Source organism: Paralichthys olivaceus, chromosome 2 (genome assembly GCF_024713975.1).
Source record: "Paralichthys olivaceus isolate ysfri-2021 chromosome 2, ASM2471397v2, whole genome shotgun sequence".
NCBI lineage: Eukaryota > Metazoa > Chordata > Actinopteri > Pleuronectiformes > Paralichthyidae > Paralichthys > Paralichthys olivaceus.
In genome coordinates this window covers 15,168,664-15,188,911 of record NC_091094.1, presented here as the reverse complement: position 1 = coordinate 15,188,911, position 20,248 = coordinate 15,168,664, and the positions used below count along the sequence as shown (strand labels likewise).

At 40.2% G+C, this 20,248-nt stretch overlaps 2 protein-coding genes across 6 annotated transcripts; one reads left to right on the top strand and one right to left on the bottom strand.

The window, feature by feature from the left end:
* Positions 1-301: 301 nt before the first annotated feature.
* On the bottom strand, positions 302-4,175 carry fmoda (fibromodulin a). 2 transcript variants are annotated; one of them, XM_020086979.2, is made up of 6 exons: positions 4,017-4,175; positions 3,037-3,426; positions 2,469-2,591; positions 2,247-2,387; positions 1,894-2,161; positions 302-1,177 (listed from the first exon to the last, which is right to left on the bottom strand). In XM_020086979.2, the coding sequence occupies exons 2-6, from the start codon at positions 3,394-3,396 to the stop codon at positions 1,029-1,031; spliced, it is 1,041 nt and encodes a 346-aa protein (XP_019942538.2). In that variant the 5' UTR covers positions 3,397-3,426; positions 4,017-4,175; the 3' UTR covers positions 302-1,028. The 2 variants fall into 2 exon arrangements, with proteins under 2 accessions (XP_019942538.2, XP_069394062.1); XM_069537961.1 differs by lacking the exon at positions 4,017-4,175 and adding an exon at positions 3,641-3,662.
* A 4,687-nt stretch (positions 4,176-8,862) lies between these two features.
* LOC109629079 (lumican) lies at positions 8,863-15,430 on the top strand. Of its 4 annotated transcripts, XM_069537938.1 has the most exons (6): positions 8,863-10,433; positions 11,299-11,625; positions 11,808-12,126; positions 12,999-13,316; positions 14,484-14,663; positions 14,777-15,430. In XM_069537938.1, exons 2-5 carry the CDS (start codon positions 11,320-11,322, stop codon positions 14,633-14,635), a joined length of 1,095 nt encoding a protein of 364 aa, XP_069394039.1. In that variant the 5' UTR covers positions 8,863-10,433; positions 11,299-11,319; the 3' UTR covers positions 14,636-14,663; positions 14,777-15,430. The 4 variants fall into 4 exon arrangements, with proteins under 4 accessions (XP_069394039.1, XP_069394031.1, XP_069394013.1 ...); XM_069537930.1 differs by lacking the exon at positions 8,863-10,433 and adding an exon at positions 10,715-10,793 and having other exon boundaries at positions 14,484-15,430; XM_069537912.1 differs by lacking the exon at positions 8,863-10,433 and adding an exon at positions 10,767-10,895 and having other exon boundaries at positions 14,484-15,430.
* The last annotated feature ends 4,818 nt before the right edge of the window (positions 15,431-20,248 follow it).

Here is a 20,248-nt window from a genome sequence, read left to right as displayed (position 1 = left end):
TACTGCCCTAAGTAACTTTATTCACATTCCACATGATGAACAATGTGGATGTGGAGCAGGAAGTGACTGGCTGGCATCTGGAATCAAATTCATTCAGAAACCTTAAAGACAAGTGCATGTGTGTATTTAACAGCAAGGCACAGTGTCTGTGTCATGAGCCTTAACTCAATATTTAGCAGGTTTATTGTTTTAATAAAGAAAAGCTCTATAGTTACAGCACTCAGTGGCTCTTTCCTGTGCTGCGCTATAGTCCATAAAAATCATACACATACTCACACAGACATGGAAAGGTACAGGAAACTGTTTTTTATAAGTTTTTACTTTTATTTATTCTAAGACAGGCTTGTAAACATAAATATGGTAAATACATGCAATGCATACATTAACTCAGAATCATAAAACCCTCTGAATGTGAGTGACTACAGTACTGTATGGAGATATTTTCACATTGTACATGGATATTTTCTAATCCTCTAAGGAAAGCTGATTTCACTGTGCAGAAACAGGATCCTCTACAGAAACAAGGAGTCACAGCACGTTTAAAAACAACTGAAAATAATATTTGAAATAATGCATCCTATTGAAACAAGGTATTTTAATGTACTATTGTGTAGTGTAATAGGATTCAGCAACAGCTTATGAACATATCGTACATAATACACACTTTTATCATAGGAGAAAAACAATGAAAAACATAAATCAAGACAGAGAGTGAAGGAGAGATATAAACATTATATATACCATAACATACAAAGATCATTGACCCTCACAGCAACGTATTGATCAATCAAATCAGGGTTATTTTCAATATGCCAAAAAAAACACATTTATTGACCGTAATTGAAGCAGATAAGTCTAATTTAGATTTAGATTTTTGACAGAGGCCAGGCCATGTTTAAGCTTTAAGTTTCTCAGAATGATATATAGAAGATATGAGCTCCTGCCATCTCATGCTGCACTTTGCTTTTTGCACATCACAAAAACAATGTGTTACATTATGGTGCACACAAGCTGTGCTGTTCACATAGTTAGACCTCGATGTCGGCCAGCCGCAGACACATGGATGACTCTGAGGGGACGTCCTGGCGACTGATCTCATTTCCATCCAGTCTCAGTGTCTGGAGTTTGGAGAAATTGGTCACATCCACAATATTGCAGAAACTCCCCAGAGTGAACTCTACAGAAACAGGACAGAGTAAGAGATGCTTCCATAAGGCAGATGTAAAAACCCTTAACATAACACTCAGGTTGTTTAAGGACAAAAATGTCTGACTCAAATGATAGCATGAAAGTAATATGTAGTGGCATTATTCTGCTTTAATATAGTTTATTATTTAAACCACCATTAAATATTACATCATTTTCAGGATTGTAACCTTTAAATGGGACAGAATATTTTCATATCCAGCTTAATTTTAACGCTAACAAAATATTAACATCTAAACTTTAACATCACCTTCTTCATGCTGCCCATTGCTGCAGCTCCTCTTTTCAGCCTCCGTCTGAAATATCCTGTCTCTTTAAGGCCCCCCTTCCCAACAAAGCCCAGTCTGCTCTGATTGGCCAGCTGGCCCATGTTGTTGTGATTGGTCAAAAGCTTCAAGTGCATGCAGGAAATGTCGGCCTCCACTGTTGTTTTACCTTGCTTTGTTCGGGGCTTTCCAAATTAGCATTTTGCGAATGATAGTGGAACTACAATTCCGCAGCCAGGACTTTCAGAACACATTTAATGGGTTTTGATTTGGACATTTCTGACCCTAAGGTCCTGAGTCTAATTATTTTATGTAGAATTCCAAAAAGAATCTAAGAAAATAAAAAAACATAACAAAATAAAAAGAAATAGAACAGAATGGTCTTGAGGGATATTGACATTTAGATTCGTATGTATGTTACCTTTGATTTGGTTTGCCTGCAGGTAGAGGTGTTGCAGTGTGGTGCTGACTATGGGGATCCTCTCCAGCTTGTTGAAGCTCAGGTCCAGCTCCACCAGCCCCGTCACGTTAAAGGTGTTGGGAGGGATGCCCTTGTCTGTCAGCTGGTTGTTGGCCATCCTGATATACTGCAGCTGTGTGAGACTGCCCAGGAAGTCCTCTGGCACTGAGTCGATGGAGTTGGACTCCAGATAGAGTTGGTGCAGATGGTCAGGGAGGGCCTCTGGGACCTGGGATCATTTTTTTGAAAATTCTCTAGGAGGTCCGTATCTTGTCTGTACATTCAATGGGACATATATTAAAACATTTGTTTACCTTTGTCAGCTTGTTGCCACTGATGTCCAGCAGTGTGAGAGATGTCAGTGCCTTCAGTGATGTGCTCATGTCTGTGAGCGCATTATCATGGAGATACAGGATAGTGAGGTTATCCATTCCCTCTAGGTCTGCAGGTGATACCTAGGCAACAGTGTGATAGCTTTAAAATCTAAAAGGGTGGGGAGGAGCTCTGCATGAATATCAATCCATGCAAACTATTACCTTTTCAATGTTGTTATGACTGATTCTCAGATCTCGCAGGGAGCGAGGGAGGTTGGGAGGAATGCTGGTCAGATTGTTGTGCTGTAGATATAAACGCTCCAGTCCCTTCAACTTCAAAAACACCTGAATGTGATGTAGAGGGTGAGTGACATAACAGTGAATTCCACCAAACTCACCATCAAAAGGTTTGAAAAAGTCGAACATCACATTTAGTCATTTAAATATATGCCATTATGATAGACATTTAAAGAGAGAAGATCTTTTCTGTCCATCAATCAGTCAGTCAGTCAATTTTCTGAATTTCCATCAGATGAAAATCTGAAGCAGATATTCATCATCATGAATATCTGTATGACCCAGTATGTCTACTGTAGCGAAGAGGGAAACAGACATGAAAGAACAACACATAAAAATGTTTCCTCCTCACACATGCAAACATAAAGCTGTCCCGTTTTCTCTGTAATTACTCAACCTGTTGACCAGCTGCCAGCCATCTGACATCCATTCAGAGCTGCAGCTCTGAGCTCATGTGTGTCTGGATCTGACTAAGACCAGATGCCGAATTTACCTTCTTGTCAATGGCTTCAGATGTCAGCTGGTTGTGGTGCATCATTAACCACACCAGACTGGTTGCATTGGCCAGAGCTGACTCGGGCACAGCAGTGATGGCATTGTTCTGGAGGTACAAGTACTTGATATGGGCAGAAACATTTGGCATGGCTGTCAGGCCCCTCCCGTCACAGTACATGGCAATGGGGAATGTGGGGGGGCAGTCACACTCTTCCGGACACTGGTCTCCTGAGGTGCCCGCCTGCAGGGAGGCGAAAGCGTTTCCTTGGCGGCCATACAGCCAAGCGAAGGGGTCCCGTTGTTGGGAAAGAGAGAATGGGAGCAGGGCAGAGAAGAAGAAGATGGTCGCCAGGAACATTGTCGCAGTCACACAGAACCTTTATGTAATCTATAAAGACAGAAATGGCAAGAACATTTAGAGTGTCACAGTCACAAATCATAATTATTTTGTAACAGTTTAGAATAAAGAGATGGAAAAAAGTTGTTTCTGTTTCAAAGTTATTCTCTTATATAATGTAGAGGTACATGGAAAATGAATTAATAAAATGTTCATTCAGCAACAAAGTCAAAGAATTAAACTGTAAAAGCACACAGTCTCACACCTTTGGATCCGAGCAGGGCAATGCAGGCACTGGCCTTGTTTTGGAAACAGCCTGCAGAGAGGCACATTCTTAAGGGTCTTAATCCAGAGAGAAAACGTTAAAAAAAGGAAAAGACCATGAATACCACCTTTATAAAAGTTTCTCTCTGTAGCCCCAGAATTGTGGGAAAATGACCGTCTGATTTTGCAGAAGACGAAAAAGCGCCTCTCAAAATGTATCTCTATCATCATGTGTTAATATTTCCCCTATGAGTTTTCACAGAAAAGACATTGCAGTGACAGACAGACACATGTCACACACATACAAACACACACACACACACACACACACACACACACACACACACACACACACACACACACACACACACACCTACCTGATCAGGGGTAGACTGGCCCTCTTTGTCCCCCCTCTCTCTCAAAGTGAGCTCAGGAGTGGAGGGGACTCTGACAATCACTCAACAAAAAATACCTCTCATCCCCTCCCTGCTCTCTATCCCCTTCTGCCATCCCCCTCTCCACCCCTCTCCATTCTTTTTCTGTTGGTTGCTTCCACCCGATAATCCGTCCTCCTGCACCCCGTTTTGTTCATTCAGGCACGGCCCAGCACACCCCACACCCCTCACCCCCAGTCTGGAACCTACTTCTCCACCAATACCAGGGATGTGCGATGCAGAGGCTGTGAGGGGAGGTTTTCCCATCTGCATGCATTATATTCACCCCCTCTGAGTTGAAGCATACTTTTCCTCATTATTTGCACCTTTGATTTTGGTGCCAAAGCTCACTGGATAAAAAATACAAAATTATTTTAAAATGTTAGTTATCCTTTCTGGCCATAAAGTGAACAATGCCACATGCTGACCATTGCACAAAATCCTCAGAGGTGTTTTACTGTGTACTTAATAACTTAATGGAAGCTCTAATGTATGACATCAATGTTAACTTAAATAAAACACAGATCTAGAGACAGACATGATTTTTAAGACAACAAATTATACAACATTTCAATCCTGGAATAGGTTAAACTATTTGTGAGTAAGTATTTATGTAAGAATGATCATATTATTGCTATGAGGGTTCGGGAGGAAGCCATCAGGATGAAAACATACCCTCCTTAATGAAGTCAGACAACTGGATCTATACTGCCAAAAGTGCATGTGCAAGATTTTGTACAAAACCTGGTCATAAGTGGGTTTAGTGGAACTTTTTTTTAACCATATGGTTATTAAATGGGTTTAGAACATTTTGTCCTATCAATAATAAAGCTGCCAAAGATGATAACCAAACCTATTATAGTATTTGTTTTTTTAAACTTCCTGACAAGGATTTGTCCAAGGGGGCGGATCCAACTTTCCTCATTCCTCTCCATCAGCCTTCCATGTTGTAAAGGGTTAAATGAAAACATGTGTGAAACTCTCATGTTGTGTGTGTGTGTGTGCTTAATGTGGGCCTCTTCCTGCCCCCGCATCTTCTCTCCTACACCAGCTCCAACTGAATCATGGGTTTTCTCTCACTTTTAGATATGGACTCCTCAAACTATTGTTCCCCTTCTTCTCTTTCAAAACCAAATTCTGTTTTTCTTCTCATCATGTGACGAGGTGTACGATGTGACAGCAAAGATGTTAGTTTGCATTCAAATATCCAACACATGAAATATTCCCTCTGTGTGTGAAAGGTAGCATTATACTGGTTGCTTCCTTTGGTTAACATGGCTTGTTCTTACCAAGAGTCAGATGAAAAGATCATTATCACTCTTGTATCTCTCCACTTAATATGAAGTAAAAGTCAGGACACAGTAAGAGAGTGTAGATAAGATTAAAAGGAAAAAAAGTTAAAGGAGCTACAAGCTTTGTGTCTTTCTTTTTAATCTAAAACAAGAGAAAGTTCCTTTCAAAAATTGTTCTTGTTTTCTTCAAATCCTCTTATTCACTTAAAAAAATGCAACACACTTAGGTTGGAATTAAAAGGAGTAAATGGGCACAACTGGTTCTGCAACAGATTCAACCTTAATTGGAAACACTAATGTATGAGACTAAACCCTCACAAAACAAAGACAAATGACACCTTTTCAACACTGGACTAGACTAAACTGTTTGTGATGTAAATATTTATGTAAGAGTTATTTATGTTTTTGCCAAAGGGTTTGGGAGAGGGTCCTCAGGATGAACAAATACCCTCAAGTGGTGGGTGATGTATGGTTCCAGGAAATGTATTTATATACATATTACAGCACACAAGGATGAGCATACACCTTACCACAAATGACTTCAATGTGGTGAGATGACCGTAATTGTAAGACTGGGAAAATTGTTATGACACATGTAGACATGCAGGCTTCGCCCTTGGTTTGTCAAACTATTTTACACAATCTTACAATCACGGTGTGACTTTGAGTCACCACACTCCTCCCTTTGTGTCCCTCCTCTCTACTGCTAATACTAGAATCATAGCGACTATAACTATACTAGGGCCTTTAAATATGTCCATACATGCTATGTCTTTATTAACATCCACAAAAAATTGAAAATGATGAACGGCACATTGTGGTTTTATATCTTTGACTATTTCTTGGCTTTTGCAGGTTTCTGCAGCTGCATCATGAGGAAACTGTGTTATATTTTTCATGTAGCCGCAGGCATCTGTGGACACCAGATGCAGCAGAGGAGACCTGACATTGCTCTGCCCAGCTCTGTGAAACACCACACCAGCCACGTTCATTATTTTATATGTTCTTTTATGAGTATTGGACTTATTTCTAAACATGGCTTCATTTCTCCATAAAAGCTGTTGATGTATGAACTGAACCAGGATGAGCTCTGACCTTTGACTCCTGGCTAACAGCAACCTTATGAGCCTGATGAGGTTACTACGTCTTGCAACACAACATGAAAGACCTGTTAGGCAAGTAGATTAACTCTGCTGTAAAGATACATATCTACATAAAACAACATGAACAAATGGGAAGCTGATTTTCTGCTGACTAGGACTTCAAAGTGAGAGGCCCAGGTGGACTCTGGGTAGCCAAAAAAAAAGACCATCCCCCATCCCCTTCCAGACCCACGGTCTCCTGTCTGGGTCATGAGCAGCGCTGAGCAGGGATCAGAAGATCAGAGCAGGAAGCCCTTTTCACTCCAGCCATAAACTATTCACAGGAATGTCCGAGGGTTTTTTCATTCAGGAAATTGCTTTTTCACTTAGGACATTACTTTTCTGACTTACATCAGTTTCTCAAACAATAACTGTGAACTTCAATGTAGTCATTGCATGCCTAACACCATCTTTACCCTATGATCACCCATAAAACAAGTCTTGACCTGACAATGTCAGGGTTAACCTTGTGGGAAGCAGGATTGGGTCCCCACAAGGTGATGCAATAACCAATATGTTGAATGTTTGTCACATATCCATGACAACAAATAGTCTTGTTGAGAAAATACACTCAACTATATTTTATACAGAGATTGTTTGATTACCTGACATTACATTGATATGTAGAAGAGGATCCACACAGATCTGATCTTAGTATTCCCTGAACAATCTGGCTTCCTAAGGTAATTTGAACCATGGTACCTCAGGGCAGAGGGGCAGCATGAACCAGGCGATAGAAAGCAGATGTCCGTGCACACACACAGAGACACACACATACAATTTCTCACAGATGTTCAAGATTACACCAAATCAAGCTGCCCATCTTTTTCACAGCCAGACAAAAACAGCTGCTTTGTATGCATCGGTATTGGCCACAGTGTTAATTATGGATTTAATAAAGGGTGTCATCATGGCAACATTTATGATGTTGCTGATGTTACATCTCTTTAGCTACACTTAAAAAAGGAGATCGTAATAATACATTGAAGCTGGTGACCTAGATGCTAGCAACTGGAAGACCTCCAGTTCAACACCATGCTGGGATATGCTGGTAACTATAGTAACAGTCAAAACTCTCTGTCAGAGTCAGGACTTTGGTGCCATAGAAATAGTAAAAAACAGTAATACTGTAACAATGAATATGGTTAGAAAAGACAAATATCTCACCTAAGACTTATGTATTTTCATCCTATCTGTGGAATTTAAATTTTTCTTTACAATAATCCATTTCACAGATGGATATATTTATCTAATTGCTGTGTAAACTTTAGAAAAGCAGACCTTTACCTTAGTTTAGCTAAACCTGTATCTTCAGCTGATCATTGATGAAGTAGAGCCCTCTAGTGTTAATCATAAGAAATACAGGGAGCAGATGGTGAATGGAAAAATATACCAAGAAGAACAAGAGGCAGAAGAAGAAACTGGCTTAGTTCATTTGTTTAAATCATTAAAATTATAAACAATGGAAAAGACGTCATCATCGTCTGTATTTTTGTAATATTGGAGGACAAATATCAGATAAGAAGAAAAAATGAATAAACATTACAACAACTCAGTAAAGGCAATTTCCTCATGAAGATCATGTATTATGACTGAAAGCGTTAGAACAGCCACTAAATGAACGTTAAGGTGACACAGTTTTATCAACTGAAGACTGAACTTCAGGCAACAAATTTTCTCAGACAGACGTTACCTGGTTTTAAAAACACATTGCCAGTATGTTACACTTCAAGACAGTGGCAAGACTCCAAACTTATTTTTTAGGGTGTGCATGTGACTCAGAGCATTGGAGCAGGTGGAAACAAGTGAAACATTGTGGTGACACAAGAGTATTTGAAGAGTTCCCAGCTCCCAGGAACAGGAAACCACCTCAGGGCAGCTACTGTGTCGGAAAATTTAATTTCTGCGAATAGATGATGAATCATTAACAAGCACGTAATACAAGAAATCATACATCATTATCGGTTCCATGATTAGTCTCAGAGGAGAAACCAGAGCAAGATTATCCATTATCTGAACGACTTATCCTTTAAGGGTCCAGTGTGTAAGATTTAGATCAAAGGGATCTATTGGCAGAAATTGAATGTAGAATGATCCTTATGATGTTTAGTTTGTTTCATCTAAATTGTATGACTACAATAATATACTTTATATTTACATCGAGGGGACCCTCTCTATGGAGGAAGACATGTGTTTTTACATTAGTCCAGACTGGACAAACTAAACACCTTTTGAGTTTTTATGACAACTGAAGCTACCACACCTTCTTTTTCATGTTTGGAAGGAGAGGGTGAGGTGAGGGGTGTTCAGCTGCAACATGCAACTTCAACACTAGAGGTTGCATAGAGGTAGGGGGGGGGGGGGGGATTTAGCCAATCCCAGCTGATACTACACTGGTCAGAGAGTCACAGGGCCAACATACAGAATACCAACACTCTCATTCACACTTATGGTCAATTTAGAGTGTCCAGTTCACCTTACCATTACAAGACTTTGGACTGTGGTAGAGGGGAAAAACCTGCAGGTGTCCACACAATTTAGGCCCGGCAGAACCAGGATTCTAACCATAACCTTCTCGCTGTGAAGTGGCAGTGCTGACCACTTTACCACCATGCCACCTATGTGTTTTTATAGGTGCAATGTTATAATATGTTGGTCATTTGTAGAAATTCTTTCTTTCATTACAAATGAGCAATGAGCCTGGAAAAATTAGTCGTTGATGTATCTGACACATGAAGCTGAACTGCACACACACATTGTTTTTATTGCCCTGTTGATTGCCGGCCCATTCATTAACTGTACGTTTAATTAACACTAAACTACCACAGAAGCCTCTGCCACACACACACTGAAAGAGCACTGTAGTATTTACAGTAAAACACGTTCTTTTCAAGGTTTGTGGTTCCAAAAAATGCTTCATCACCTTTTTTTACCCCAAATAAATCATAGACAGGCACTTATTTTAAGTTTAGCTGAGGTCTGTAGATGGTGTTGTTCTGTTTGTTTTCCCTAGAGGGCGCTCATTTCATTTACAGATCAGGACTTCTCTGCCTCTTTGTTACTATTTTACTATATCTTGCTTCTCACAGCAACTTGTCCTATTTGAGGGGAGCGGAATCTGGAATCGCTTTCCTCTGCTGTGCTCAGATGCTTGCAAGAAGTTCCTTCACACACACACACACACACACATACAGACACTAATGCATACACGCTCATGCACACACACACACACACACGCATGCATGCAGACACAGACACATTTTATTTCAGAGATACACACGTACATACACATGCATGCACGCACACAAGCAAACACACACAGATGGCCACAGAGTTACGTAGACACACACACATGCACAGAATGGTCTCTTTGGCTCCCCAGGTACTTTGTGGCTTGAATGTCTCCACATCTAGAACCAGTCTCACACACACACACACAGACACAGACAGACACACACACACACACACACACACACACACTGATACTTGAATGCTGATCAAATGTTGTCATCTTAGCTCTGCAGCATCAGAATCCAAACTGATCTGTTGCCCTCATTTCATTTCTGTCCTCTTCTCTTCCTTCTTCTTCGCCCCTCATCCGTCTTTCTGTGTATTTTCTTTTTCCATCTCCATTACAAAAGCAAACATGTTTCACCAACACGAGGGTTCAACTGTTACCAAGGGATGAGAGAAGGGAAAAGGAAGAAGCAAGTGAGCGAAGATTATGGAGGAGGTCTGGGATGTGGGCAGCGTTTAAAGAAAGGCAAAAACACATATCCTCGCTTGAAAACACACAGACACGTTAGTGCACACACAAACACACAGACACACACACACACAAACTTGCAGCCACATTAACAAACTATATCATAATTTCATTGGAAATTCAAGGCAACCTGTCTCTGCTCTGCAACTGCTGATTACAGGTACGTGTCTGTTTGTTTCTTGTCTGCAAAAACTGGAAAACTGGCACAACTGGAAATGCTGAGAGCTCTAACGTGTCCGTTTGATTACAGCTGCTCTGACGAGATGTTATTGCATAACTCAGCTAATGTCTTGGAAGCCTTGGGAGCATGTGCTGTACTGTAAGACTGTACAGACTTGCTCATCAAACATCCTAATGATGCAACTCTTTCTAAATGAGAGTCTTGGTGTGTGTTTTTGTGTGTTTGCTTTTGTGCATACCTGCTCTGAGGGTATCACAGTAACCACCGACAGCTGTGCATGCAGGGAAGACAGTCTCCCTTCTCAAACTCAAACACAGAGGCGTCATCGCTGAAACAAATGTATGCAAACCTTTATCAACTTTTGCTGCATTTCAGACAGTGATGCACAATTTCAATTTAATTACGAATTATTGACATAACAAAAGGGGCTGCAATAAAAAGGTAACATTGCTTGACCTCAGACTGAAACCCAGATATTTTAGTCCTGAGCAAAGTGATAGATTGACTAAACCATCAGGCAGACCAGTGTTGCTATTTCTGGGACCATGGTACAAGCATAGTTAAAAGTTAATGGCCAACAATTATGCAGTTGGGTCAAGCTCCAAAAGTTCTCTTTTCTGAACTTTCCATAACTTGTTGCAGTCAACTCTCTCTGGCAGGTGAATACCACATCACAGTCTGAACCCACGCCCAAGTTGAGACTTCCATGTGATATCATTGAAGTAATTGTCTCAGAATAACCACAGAAGACATTTTAAAACATTCCCAGGGTTATAGTCATGATCTGATATTTATACATAAAATCTGCCTGTTTAACACTTTTATTTTCCTGTTTAATTTGTAGGATTTCTACCCAGCTGTCTCCATGGCTCTCTTCTTTTGTGCTGTGTTGGTGCTACTGTGTGTTTCTCACTCTGCCTCGGCCACTGTTGTCGCCGACACGGACTACGGAGGTGTTCCTCTGTGGATTGACCGCCTGCTGGGTGAGCCCAGTGTGCTGAGCCTGCAGGGGAGGATGGACCCAGCCTGGTTCCGAGCTAACAACCCGCAGACCTGCCCTCAACAGTGTGACTGCCCCATCCAGTGGCCCACAGCGATCTACTGTGACCACAGAGGCCAGGCAGACATCCCTGACGGCCTGCCGGACACAACTCAGTACCTTTTTCTACAGGTAAGAAAAAGACTGAATGAGCCACCAAGCATGTTTTATCTTTACAATGGTCTGCCACTAACCCAAAGTAGTTTTCAATTTCCTGTTCATACTGTAGAGACTTCACAGTGAACAATCTCCTCTATGTCCTAGTTCATGTGGAAGTGAGGAAATCCATCATGTAATGTTTTTTCTTTTGGCAGCACAACAACATCTTGTCCCTTTCCTCCTCTGTACTGGTCAACATTACCGAGCTCCGCTGGCTCATCTTGGACCACAACTTGCTGACGAGTGACACGCTGGACGCCCTGCAGAACCAGACCCAGCTGTGCTACTTTTTTGCCAACCACAACCACCTGACTTCAGTGCCCGACGTTCTACCAGCAGGACTCAGGCAGCTGCGCCTGGCTCACAACCAAATCAGCAGTATCAGCCCCGGAGCTTTCCAGAAACTGCAGAACCTGACGTTGCTGCTGCTGCAGGGAAACAGACTGCAAACCATCACAGAGGGAGACCTTAGAGGTAGTGGAATGTGTCATTTCCTCTCTAAACATGCATCACATATACCCCTGTACACTTGATAAAAGTAAGCAGGTATGACACAGCTTTGTGCTGCTGTCTTTTACCTCCAAAAAATGCAGCAGTCAGATATGATTTTAATATAAACTATTTCAATGACTTGGACCAGTGGCATATTTATGTTATTCTTATCTAGGCCAAAGTCTAGTTGGGATTAAAATCTCTTACTCAAGAGCCCGGCCAAGAGGGCGTCAAAGGAATATTACTACAATAAACAAAGTACAAACAACTGTCATACACAACACACGTACAATCTTCCAAGTGGAATTCAATGAAAGATTTTAACAGCATCCACAGAGACCAAAAGAGCTATTTTCTTGATCTTTTAAAATTGACTTTAATCCCCTTCATAGTAACCAGCTCTGACAATTTGTTGTTTTACATTTTACATAGGTTTTATAGCCTTTGGGGTGACAGGAGTAAAGGGGTTGTGTAATTCAACAGTGAGTTATGTCAGTCAGCATCATAAAGTCTTACATTCTGTCCTCAATTTCATTTTAATCTTCCAAAGTGTAAAACTGATCTATAAATGAACATTAAGACAATAAAAATACCATTTAAGGCCTGTAAAAAACTAATTTCTTCCAGGCTAAGCTACAGCTGCAGTTTGCTGCTTGGACACAGGTCAAGACTATATTTCAATTAAACTTCTTACATTTAATAGGACTGCAGTGTATGGATTTTTTACACATCCCAGATTTTTAGGCCTTGTTACCGCTCTGAACAGATTGTTAACCCTAATTCTGTCTGTCACATATATTTACCAGTATATATTTGTGCATGTTTAATTGTTTTTATCTTCTGCTTTGTTGCAGGTCTGATCAGTCTGAATCTGTTACACCTCAGTGAAAATTTGTTCTCAACCATCCCAAGACATATTCCTTCGTCCATCCAGCAGCTCTATCTGTCCAATAACTCTTTATCTGGGCTGGATAAGGGAAGTTTCACCGGGCTCCTAAAGCTTAAGTACCTGCGTTTAAGTCACTGTGGTTTGCAGAGTAGTGGTGTCCACCCGTGGGTCTTCAAGCTCTCCAGCTTGGTGGAATTGGACCTTTCTTACAACAAACTAACAACCATTCCTACAGTTCCCTCCAGCCTACAGTACCTCTACCTGGAGGCCAATGAAATACAAGGTGAGGTGCACACATACATAAAGGAAATATGCATGCAAACACATTCTCCTTTCACACTTTATAGAGACTGACTTCAAATGTCCCACACTTGTGCACTTTCATGCATTTTTCAATTGCAGTATTATTGAGGTATGTGTGTGACCACCTCTGAAGGTCAGACACCTAAACACTGCAGCAAGGGGGAAGGAGAAATATGGAAAATGTGACTGAAACTGTGAAGAAACCAGAATAGCTTCAGCCTCCTCCACCACAGCTCTTCACTCAATGTGGACTCAGGATTGGCTGGGCAGCTGGCAGGCAAGGCGGGAAAGAGACAGATGAAGGGCGTGAATGAGGGGAGGGAGGGACTCAAGTTGGGAGGGAGACATAGACTGGAAAGAAAGTGAAAAGAGGGTGGAGGAGATAAGAGGGGAGGGAATATTGGGTGTTTGGATTGGGGGAAAGTAGCGAGGAGAGTGGTATGAAAACATCTGTAAAGGATTCAGAGGGGAGCGTGCCAGATGAGCCAGAAGCACATGCTGTTCCCCTCTTCAGTCTCCCTTCTGCTCCGTCTCTATCTGCTCCCCGCCATTCTGTCCCAATTTTGACAGGTAGGAATCGTTTCACATTGCAGCAGCCTTATAGCCAGGAGCCACATATTGATCTTGACTCACACACAACCATTCAGCGGTGATGACCTTCTGCACAGTTTTGGCTCACGCACTCTGGCAAAGTTGCAAAGGGTTTTTTATACCGCAGTGTACCACAAAAACACACACCTCATCGTCTATCTAGCAGTCTCACAGCTCTAGACCCGTTCCTGTTCCAAGGCCTTCAGTCTGAGCCGAGAAACACTCACAACTGAAACAAAGTAAGAGAGCAGAGGAGGGTCTTGTGGTTTCAATCTGCCTCTGCTTCCACCTGCGAGAGATCTTATGGTAAATGCAGACTCTCTGAGAGGAAAAGGGTCATTCACAGACTGCACATGTAAGAAATGTAATTGAAGGGATTCACCTTAAGCATATAGATGTGTTGAGCACATATTATATGATGTTAATAAAAGCTCTCAATACTGGATTAGTATCAACAATGATTTGAAAAGACAGTGATAAGCAGATGGCTGTTATTTGGTTAAATTATGGGTCTCTTCTGATAAAATGTGGTCTGTTTCCCATCTGTTCATCACAGAGTTCAACATAACCAGTTTCTGCAGAGAGGTGGGACCTGTGTCCTACTCCAGGATGAAGATCCTGCGATTGGACGGAAACAAAATGTCCTACCATCAGATGCCCTCTGACTGGATCAACTGCCTGCGAGAGCTTGAAAGTATTTACATCTGACCCCACCTGAAATTAGGATTTCCTGCATGTAAGTGAACAAGAATGTGTCATGACTCATCGTTTATGTCCAACTCATCGTTTATAAACTCAAATAACCCAACCTCATAGCAAGAAAGAATTTGATTTGTCTTCACTCCACAGTCAGACGCTGAAGAGAAAACTGACCTTCAAAATATGCCAAAGCTTGAACTCATTCACTTAACCAGTGTTATTTTACTGTAATGCCAAAAGTTCTGATCAAAACATTTCTCATACCACCAACGCATTCCCATTGGTTTCTGTCTCTCATCCCGTCCAGCCTCAGCATTGTTGTACATCTGTGTGTTATTAGCGTGTAGGAACTGTGACAAACCCCTCTCATTTCTGACTGTACAGAGAAAAGTGCTCTGGTTAAAGTGAGCTGTCTGAGAGAAAAGGGAAATATGTATTAATGGCAACATGCAGGAGCTTTCTCTTCAGAGCCTCTGACTCAGTCAGCTGCAGTGTTGAATTGCCTCACCATCCACCACAGGAGCAGGGTGCAAGATGAAACTTTTTTGATTCAGCCATTGAAAATATAATATAAATGTAAGAAAGTAAACTTCAACATTGATTTGTCAAACTTTTTCTATTTTATAATAAAGAGAGGTGACCTTGTATTAAAAAAATCAATAAATCAGTAAGCAAAATGTGCATAGTAACAGCAGCAACAATGTATCAGTGATTTCATTATGATGGTAACTATGGAAGATTAAAAATGTTTAAATAAAAACAAATCGAACAAAGAAATATATGTAAGTGACTTTTTATGGATGCATCTGTATACAATACCTCAAAATGAAAAATGAACATTGTTATTCAATCTAGAGTTCAGCTGTGAAGAGTACTAATAATACATGCAAATGCAATTATAAGTACAGTATGTGTACAAGTAAAATGAACAATACATACATTTTAGGCAAATATAGAGAGATCTAAGTAGCAGCAGAAGTATTTTTGGAGACTGTTCGGTTTTTAATACCCGCACATTTGGGTTTTAATGACATGTTAAAGAATTGAATTGTGGTTGACTTACATGTCTGCACTCATTTCATCTCAGTTTATATTTAGAGGATGCCTTTTACATGCAGACTGAGGAGAACAGGTTGGAGCAATGACATCCAAAATACATAGATTGAAAAATGCATAAGTTATTTTTCATTTTGCAAACAGAACCCCACTCTCTTTTTTATGTAATTCTGTTGCCAACAGAATTGCAGACTTGCAGAGAGGGGCAGACCCCAGTGGGAGTTTGATTTCAAACTTTAAAAGATAATCAAATGGCAAACAGAGCAAGAAAGCCACTGAATGAATGTCATTATGATTCCTGTAATCTCATAATTATGAATTCCATATTTCACAACTTACTCAGCTTCTTATTACAACTGACTCAGCTTAATGAGAACTTTCACCATGTGCTGACTCACTGATCGTAACACTGTCTGAATTTCCTCTCAGGGCCACAAACCAGAAAAGACGAGCTAGTAAATTTGTGTCATAGGTGCCGTTTCCCCAAATGGTGAAGGCATATTGTGTTGCTTTTCTCATAATCACAACACCTCCTGACAATAAAGAGTTAAAGATCTTGTCATCGCAACATAAATGTCAAGTCACTGTGGTCACATATGTAATAACAGACAAACGAGGACTGACTGTACAGTTTTCCAGTAAATGCAAAGCATTTGTTTCGTTGTGCGTACAAAGTATGAACAAAATATGGAGTCACTTTAAATTGAGTCGAATCGAATATTCATTTTAATTGGTTTTTAGATGTTTGCTTTCACTTTGTAGGTGATTTAATGCAGCCATTTCTTTTTAGGCTTCCCAACATTTGTGGGTTGTCTACCATTAACACAAACCCACATTTTTATATATTTTTGTAACCGACTACAGTTTTAACATTTATATTATATATTTTTATATCATCAGTATTTCAAATTTAATTTACTAACAAATTACTGATTTTCTGCACTGAGCTTGTTTACTACAAATAATTTATAAAAGTCAGACTGTCTGATAACACATAAAATGTATATTTGCATAAAAACATGACTTTAATTTAATGATTTAATTGTGTGTGTGGTTGTGTGTGTTTGTGTGTGTGTGTGTGTGTGTGTGTGTGTGTGTGCATTTACTAAAGCCACCGCCATACTTTCCAGGTGACACCATGTCTAATGCTGTGTGTTTGACGGTACGATCAGACTCTGTCTGGAACAACATTTACCAGAAGCAGGATTCACTCACACAGAGTTCCTTTGAGGGACAACTATTAAACATAGAAGTCTGTGTAAGCTTGTTCCCAGTGATGACCAGCCGCGGTGCACTGGGTATGTATGAAGTCATGATGGATGGAAGCAGAAAGAAAACAGTTTCCTGTTTCCATGTTGCTGCTGAGAGTCTATAAACACAAGAGAAGCCGTGCAGCTGCTGCATCCATCTTTTTTAAAGGCTGGGTTAGATGATCGTCTTCAGACTTCATTTTTTGTTTGTTGAAATCCTCTTATGTCCCAATGACAATGAATAAATGAAAAGCTGTGTTTGCAGAACCTTGCAACTGCTGCTAAATCCCTTGATTGCTGCCTTGACTCCAAATGCACAAGAAGTGTTCATATTCCAGCTTCATTTCTGGATAGTGGAAGGGAGTGGAGTCTTCCATCTTTGTATACATTCTATGGTCAGTGCACTCATTGTGCGAGACCCGCACTCTAAAATGTGACCAGCAACAATGCTACCATTTGTTGTTTTCGTTCATTATGATAAATTATTATTATTCTCTTCATCATATTGACATTTTCATTGAGTGCTACAGATATAATATGTTGATGTGTTAGTTTACAATGTCATGTCTTCCTATATGAATGTGGCATTAGCTCTTCTTTTCACCACTTTGGAAACAGTACCAGTATTATAAAAGAAAACACATTCGTAATAAGTTACACAGTTTGTATTAGTGAACGCTCACCAGTGTCTCTTAAACTGTTGTGAAGACGTAGGTTTTCAGGAATTGCCAGCTGGCTGGTGTTGACACTGTAGAGCCAGATGGCACGTGTGAACACCTGAGAGGCTGGACGGCAGTTCACAGTGGAATGAGCCTCTGTCTGAACATGTGCTTTTGTTGCGTCAACCACAAGAGACAGAAATGGTCCTTAATCATGGAATCGATTATCTTATTCATTCCTCCACTCCAGACTCACTGATTTGCTAAACAGCTCCAATTGATAATTGTTTATTATAGATGATTGCTACTGTTCTGGTCTTAGATTTCAGATGACAGTAGTGGTGTAGAGTTCAATTTCCATAAAATCTGGTTGAAAGAAAGATACTCATTCCGATTAGTTTAAAAGTTATTCACCATTAAAGGGTTTTATATTTGCAGCCATTAAAAAACAGGATAAATCTATGACTGGTGGAATCATTAAACCTCAGGTCATTCCTATCCTCTGAACAAAACCCTGCCTAGGAAACCACCAGTGAAAACAGTTTGGTATGAGGCTCCCTGCAGTGTCACAGCAGCAACACAGAGACTTGCAGAGATCTGCTCACATATCACATCTCTCTACCCACAGAAACACACGATGCATCACGAAAACACCATCTACTCAGGTTTGGTAGTTTGGAAGCTTGGTTGGTTCTTTGAAATCTCTCCATATATTTTTTCAGATGGTTCTCGGTTGCGTCTTTATTTTCATTTCTTTGTATAAAAGCAGTTTGTAAATTTGAGCTCCATATAAAATTAGCTATGAGGGTAGAAATTCAATAGTCTGGGACCTGTGCTACCAGAGACTTATTTTGTAAGTTTTTTTAAAGCTGCACCATCAATATTCTTCATATTAACAATTAAATATAATATGAAAGGTTATTTTTGGAGATGAACACAGTGAAGTATCATCAAATAGTGATGATGCATCACACTGTTCAAAATTGAATATAAAATACCCCAGAAATGAACACCACCATTTTGTAACATTTGGAGTCAGAGTGTGTGCTTTTGCGATAATGAATTCACGTCAAAACATGGGCTCGTCCAATTATCAGTCAGTCACTATTGTCAATCGTGATGTTTCACCCTGTTTTAGTAATATCAAATATCTAATTAAAACTAAACTTACCTGGAAAATAAACACTTGAACTTACATCAGCGTGACAAAACTACCTAGGGCTTGACAGACGTGTACTTTGACTTTTTAGTTTGATCCATGTCGTGTCATCCATCTTTATACACAAGTCTATAGAGATGATGGCAAACAAACTTGTGAGTCGTCCCCATTGAGGTTTGTTTTCTTGATTTGAATAGTGTCGTCTGAGATAGTAGATAAATATAGTTTTATAGTTTTATAAATATAAAGTATTTAAATATAAAAGGCCCATTCTAGGGTGAAGAAGTCACTAGGATCATCCTATGTTTGATTTCTGTATATAGATCCCTTTCACCTAAATCTTACACACTGAACCAATAACCAGTTGTACTCAGTAAAAGTGAAATTAAGAGTATTAGGATTATGTATAAAGTATGAGGTTTTAGGTTAGTGACTCTGAAGCATTGTTATTTGCTGAGATCATGATTGATTCAGATCTGACTGGCAGGCCATAAAACAAAACCACTGGACAGGATGACGAACCAACTGGTAAATAATACACATAGAGGTTTGGACCTCCCAGCTGTGTGAAGAGTCTGTTGCTGGCAGGACAAATTTGAATCCATCGCAGACTGGTATGGTAAGTCTGGTTTTGGCTACATGACTGAGGAAGCCGTTAGTTGCATTTACAGGCCTGTTTACAAGCAAGACTCAGACCTCAAACCCTCTCATTAGATGCACACACACTAACACACAGAAACACAGATGCTGATTCTGCTAGCTTCTATTTCCTATACGGTCTGAAGAGTCACTTCTGATCCACGGAGTCATCAATATGCAGTGGGGTTAAAACTAAATACATCACCCAGAGTTGTTTTTGTCTCTTACTTTTACTTATGGCATTATTTAATTTTTGAATATGATTTCACAAATAGTCATGAACATAAACTCGCAGTAATTTAATTCAGAAATATGGCAGGGAACATAATCTTTGCAAAATCTTCCATTGTTGAAAAATGGAGCTTTGGCCAAGATTATAGACTCTGAGCACATTTTTCATTCAAATTGCCAAATCTAGTCTTTGTGCTCACATCAATATTTTTTCAATAAGCGTGATAACTAACATAACAGAGATACTGAGGATTTTGTCTGTTAGTAAACGTCCTGAGTTTTATCATAATATTGGAGCGGTCTGATTATGACACCATTTCCTAACATTTTCCCAGAGGCTCGTCACTGTCCACGTCATCGTGTTGATAATGCAACACAGCTCCGAGCACAGTGAGTAGCTGTGGTTTTTCTTTTCCCTGTGACACTTGCATAAGTTTGCTAACAAAACATGAGAGTGGCTACAGACGGGAGATGTGGAGTATAGGGTCCAGGCTGAATGTTGTGATCTATGTGCGTTGCGTGTGAGAGGAGAGTTCGACCGCTTATGGAGCCTATATCACACATTCCATATTTAACTGAGTACCAGCGCAGAGGCCTTTATGTGAAACACATGCAGCTAACATACACA

Bases quoted from the DNA above. Each gene is read 5' to 3' on its own strand.
- fmoda (XM_020086979.2), bottom strand. From the start codon at position 3,396: ATGTTCCTGGCGACCATCTTCTTCTTCTCTGCCCTGCTCCCATTCTCT. The intron at 2,592-3,036 runs GTAAATTCGGCA...CATCACATTCAG, and splicing joins CTGAAGCCATTGACAAGAAG to GTGTTTTTGAAGTTGAAGGG. The intron at 2,388-2,468 runs GTAATAGTTTGC...ACTGTTGCCTAG, and splicing joins GTCATAACAACATTGAAAAG to GTATCACCTGCAGACCTAGA.
- LOC109629079 (XM_069537938.1), top strand. From the start codon at position 11,320: ATGGCTCTCTTCTTTTGTGCTGTGTTGGTGCTACTGTGTGTTTCTCAC. The intron at 11,626-11,807 runs GTAAGAAAAAGA...TTCTTTTGGCAG, and splicing joins CTCAGTACCTTTTTCTACAG to CACAACAACATCTTGTCCCT. The intron at 13,317-14,483 runs GTGAGGTGCACA...TGTTCATCACAG, and splicing joins GGAGGCCAATGAAATACAAG to AGTTCAACATAACCAGTTTC.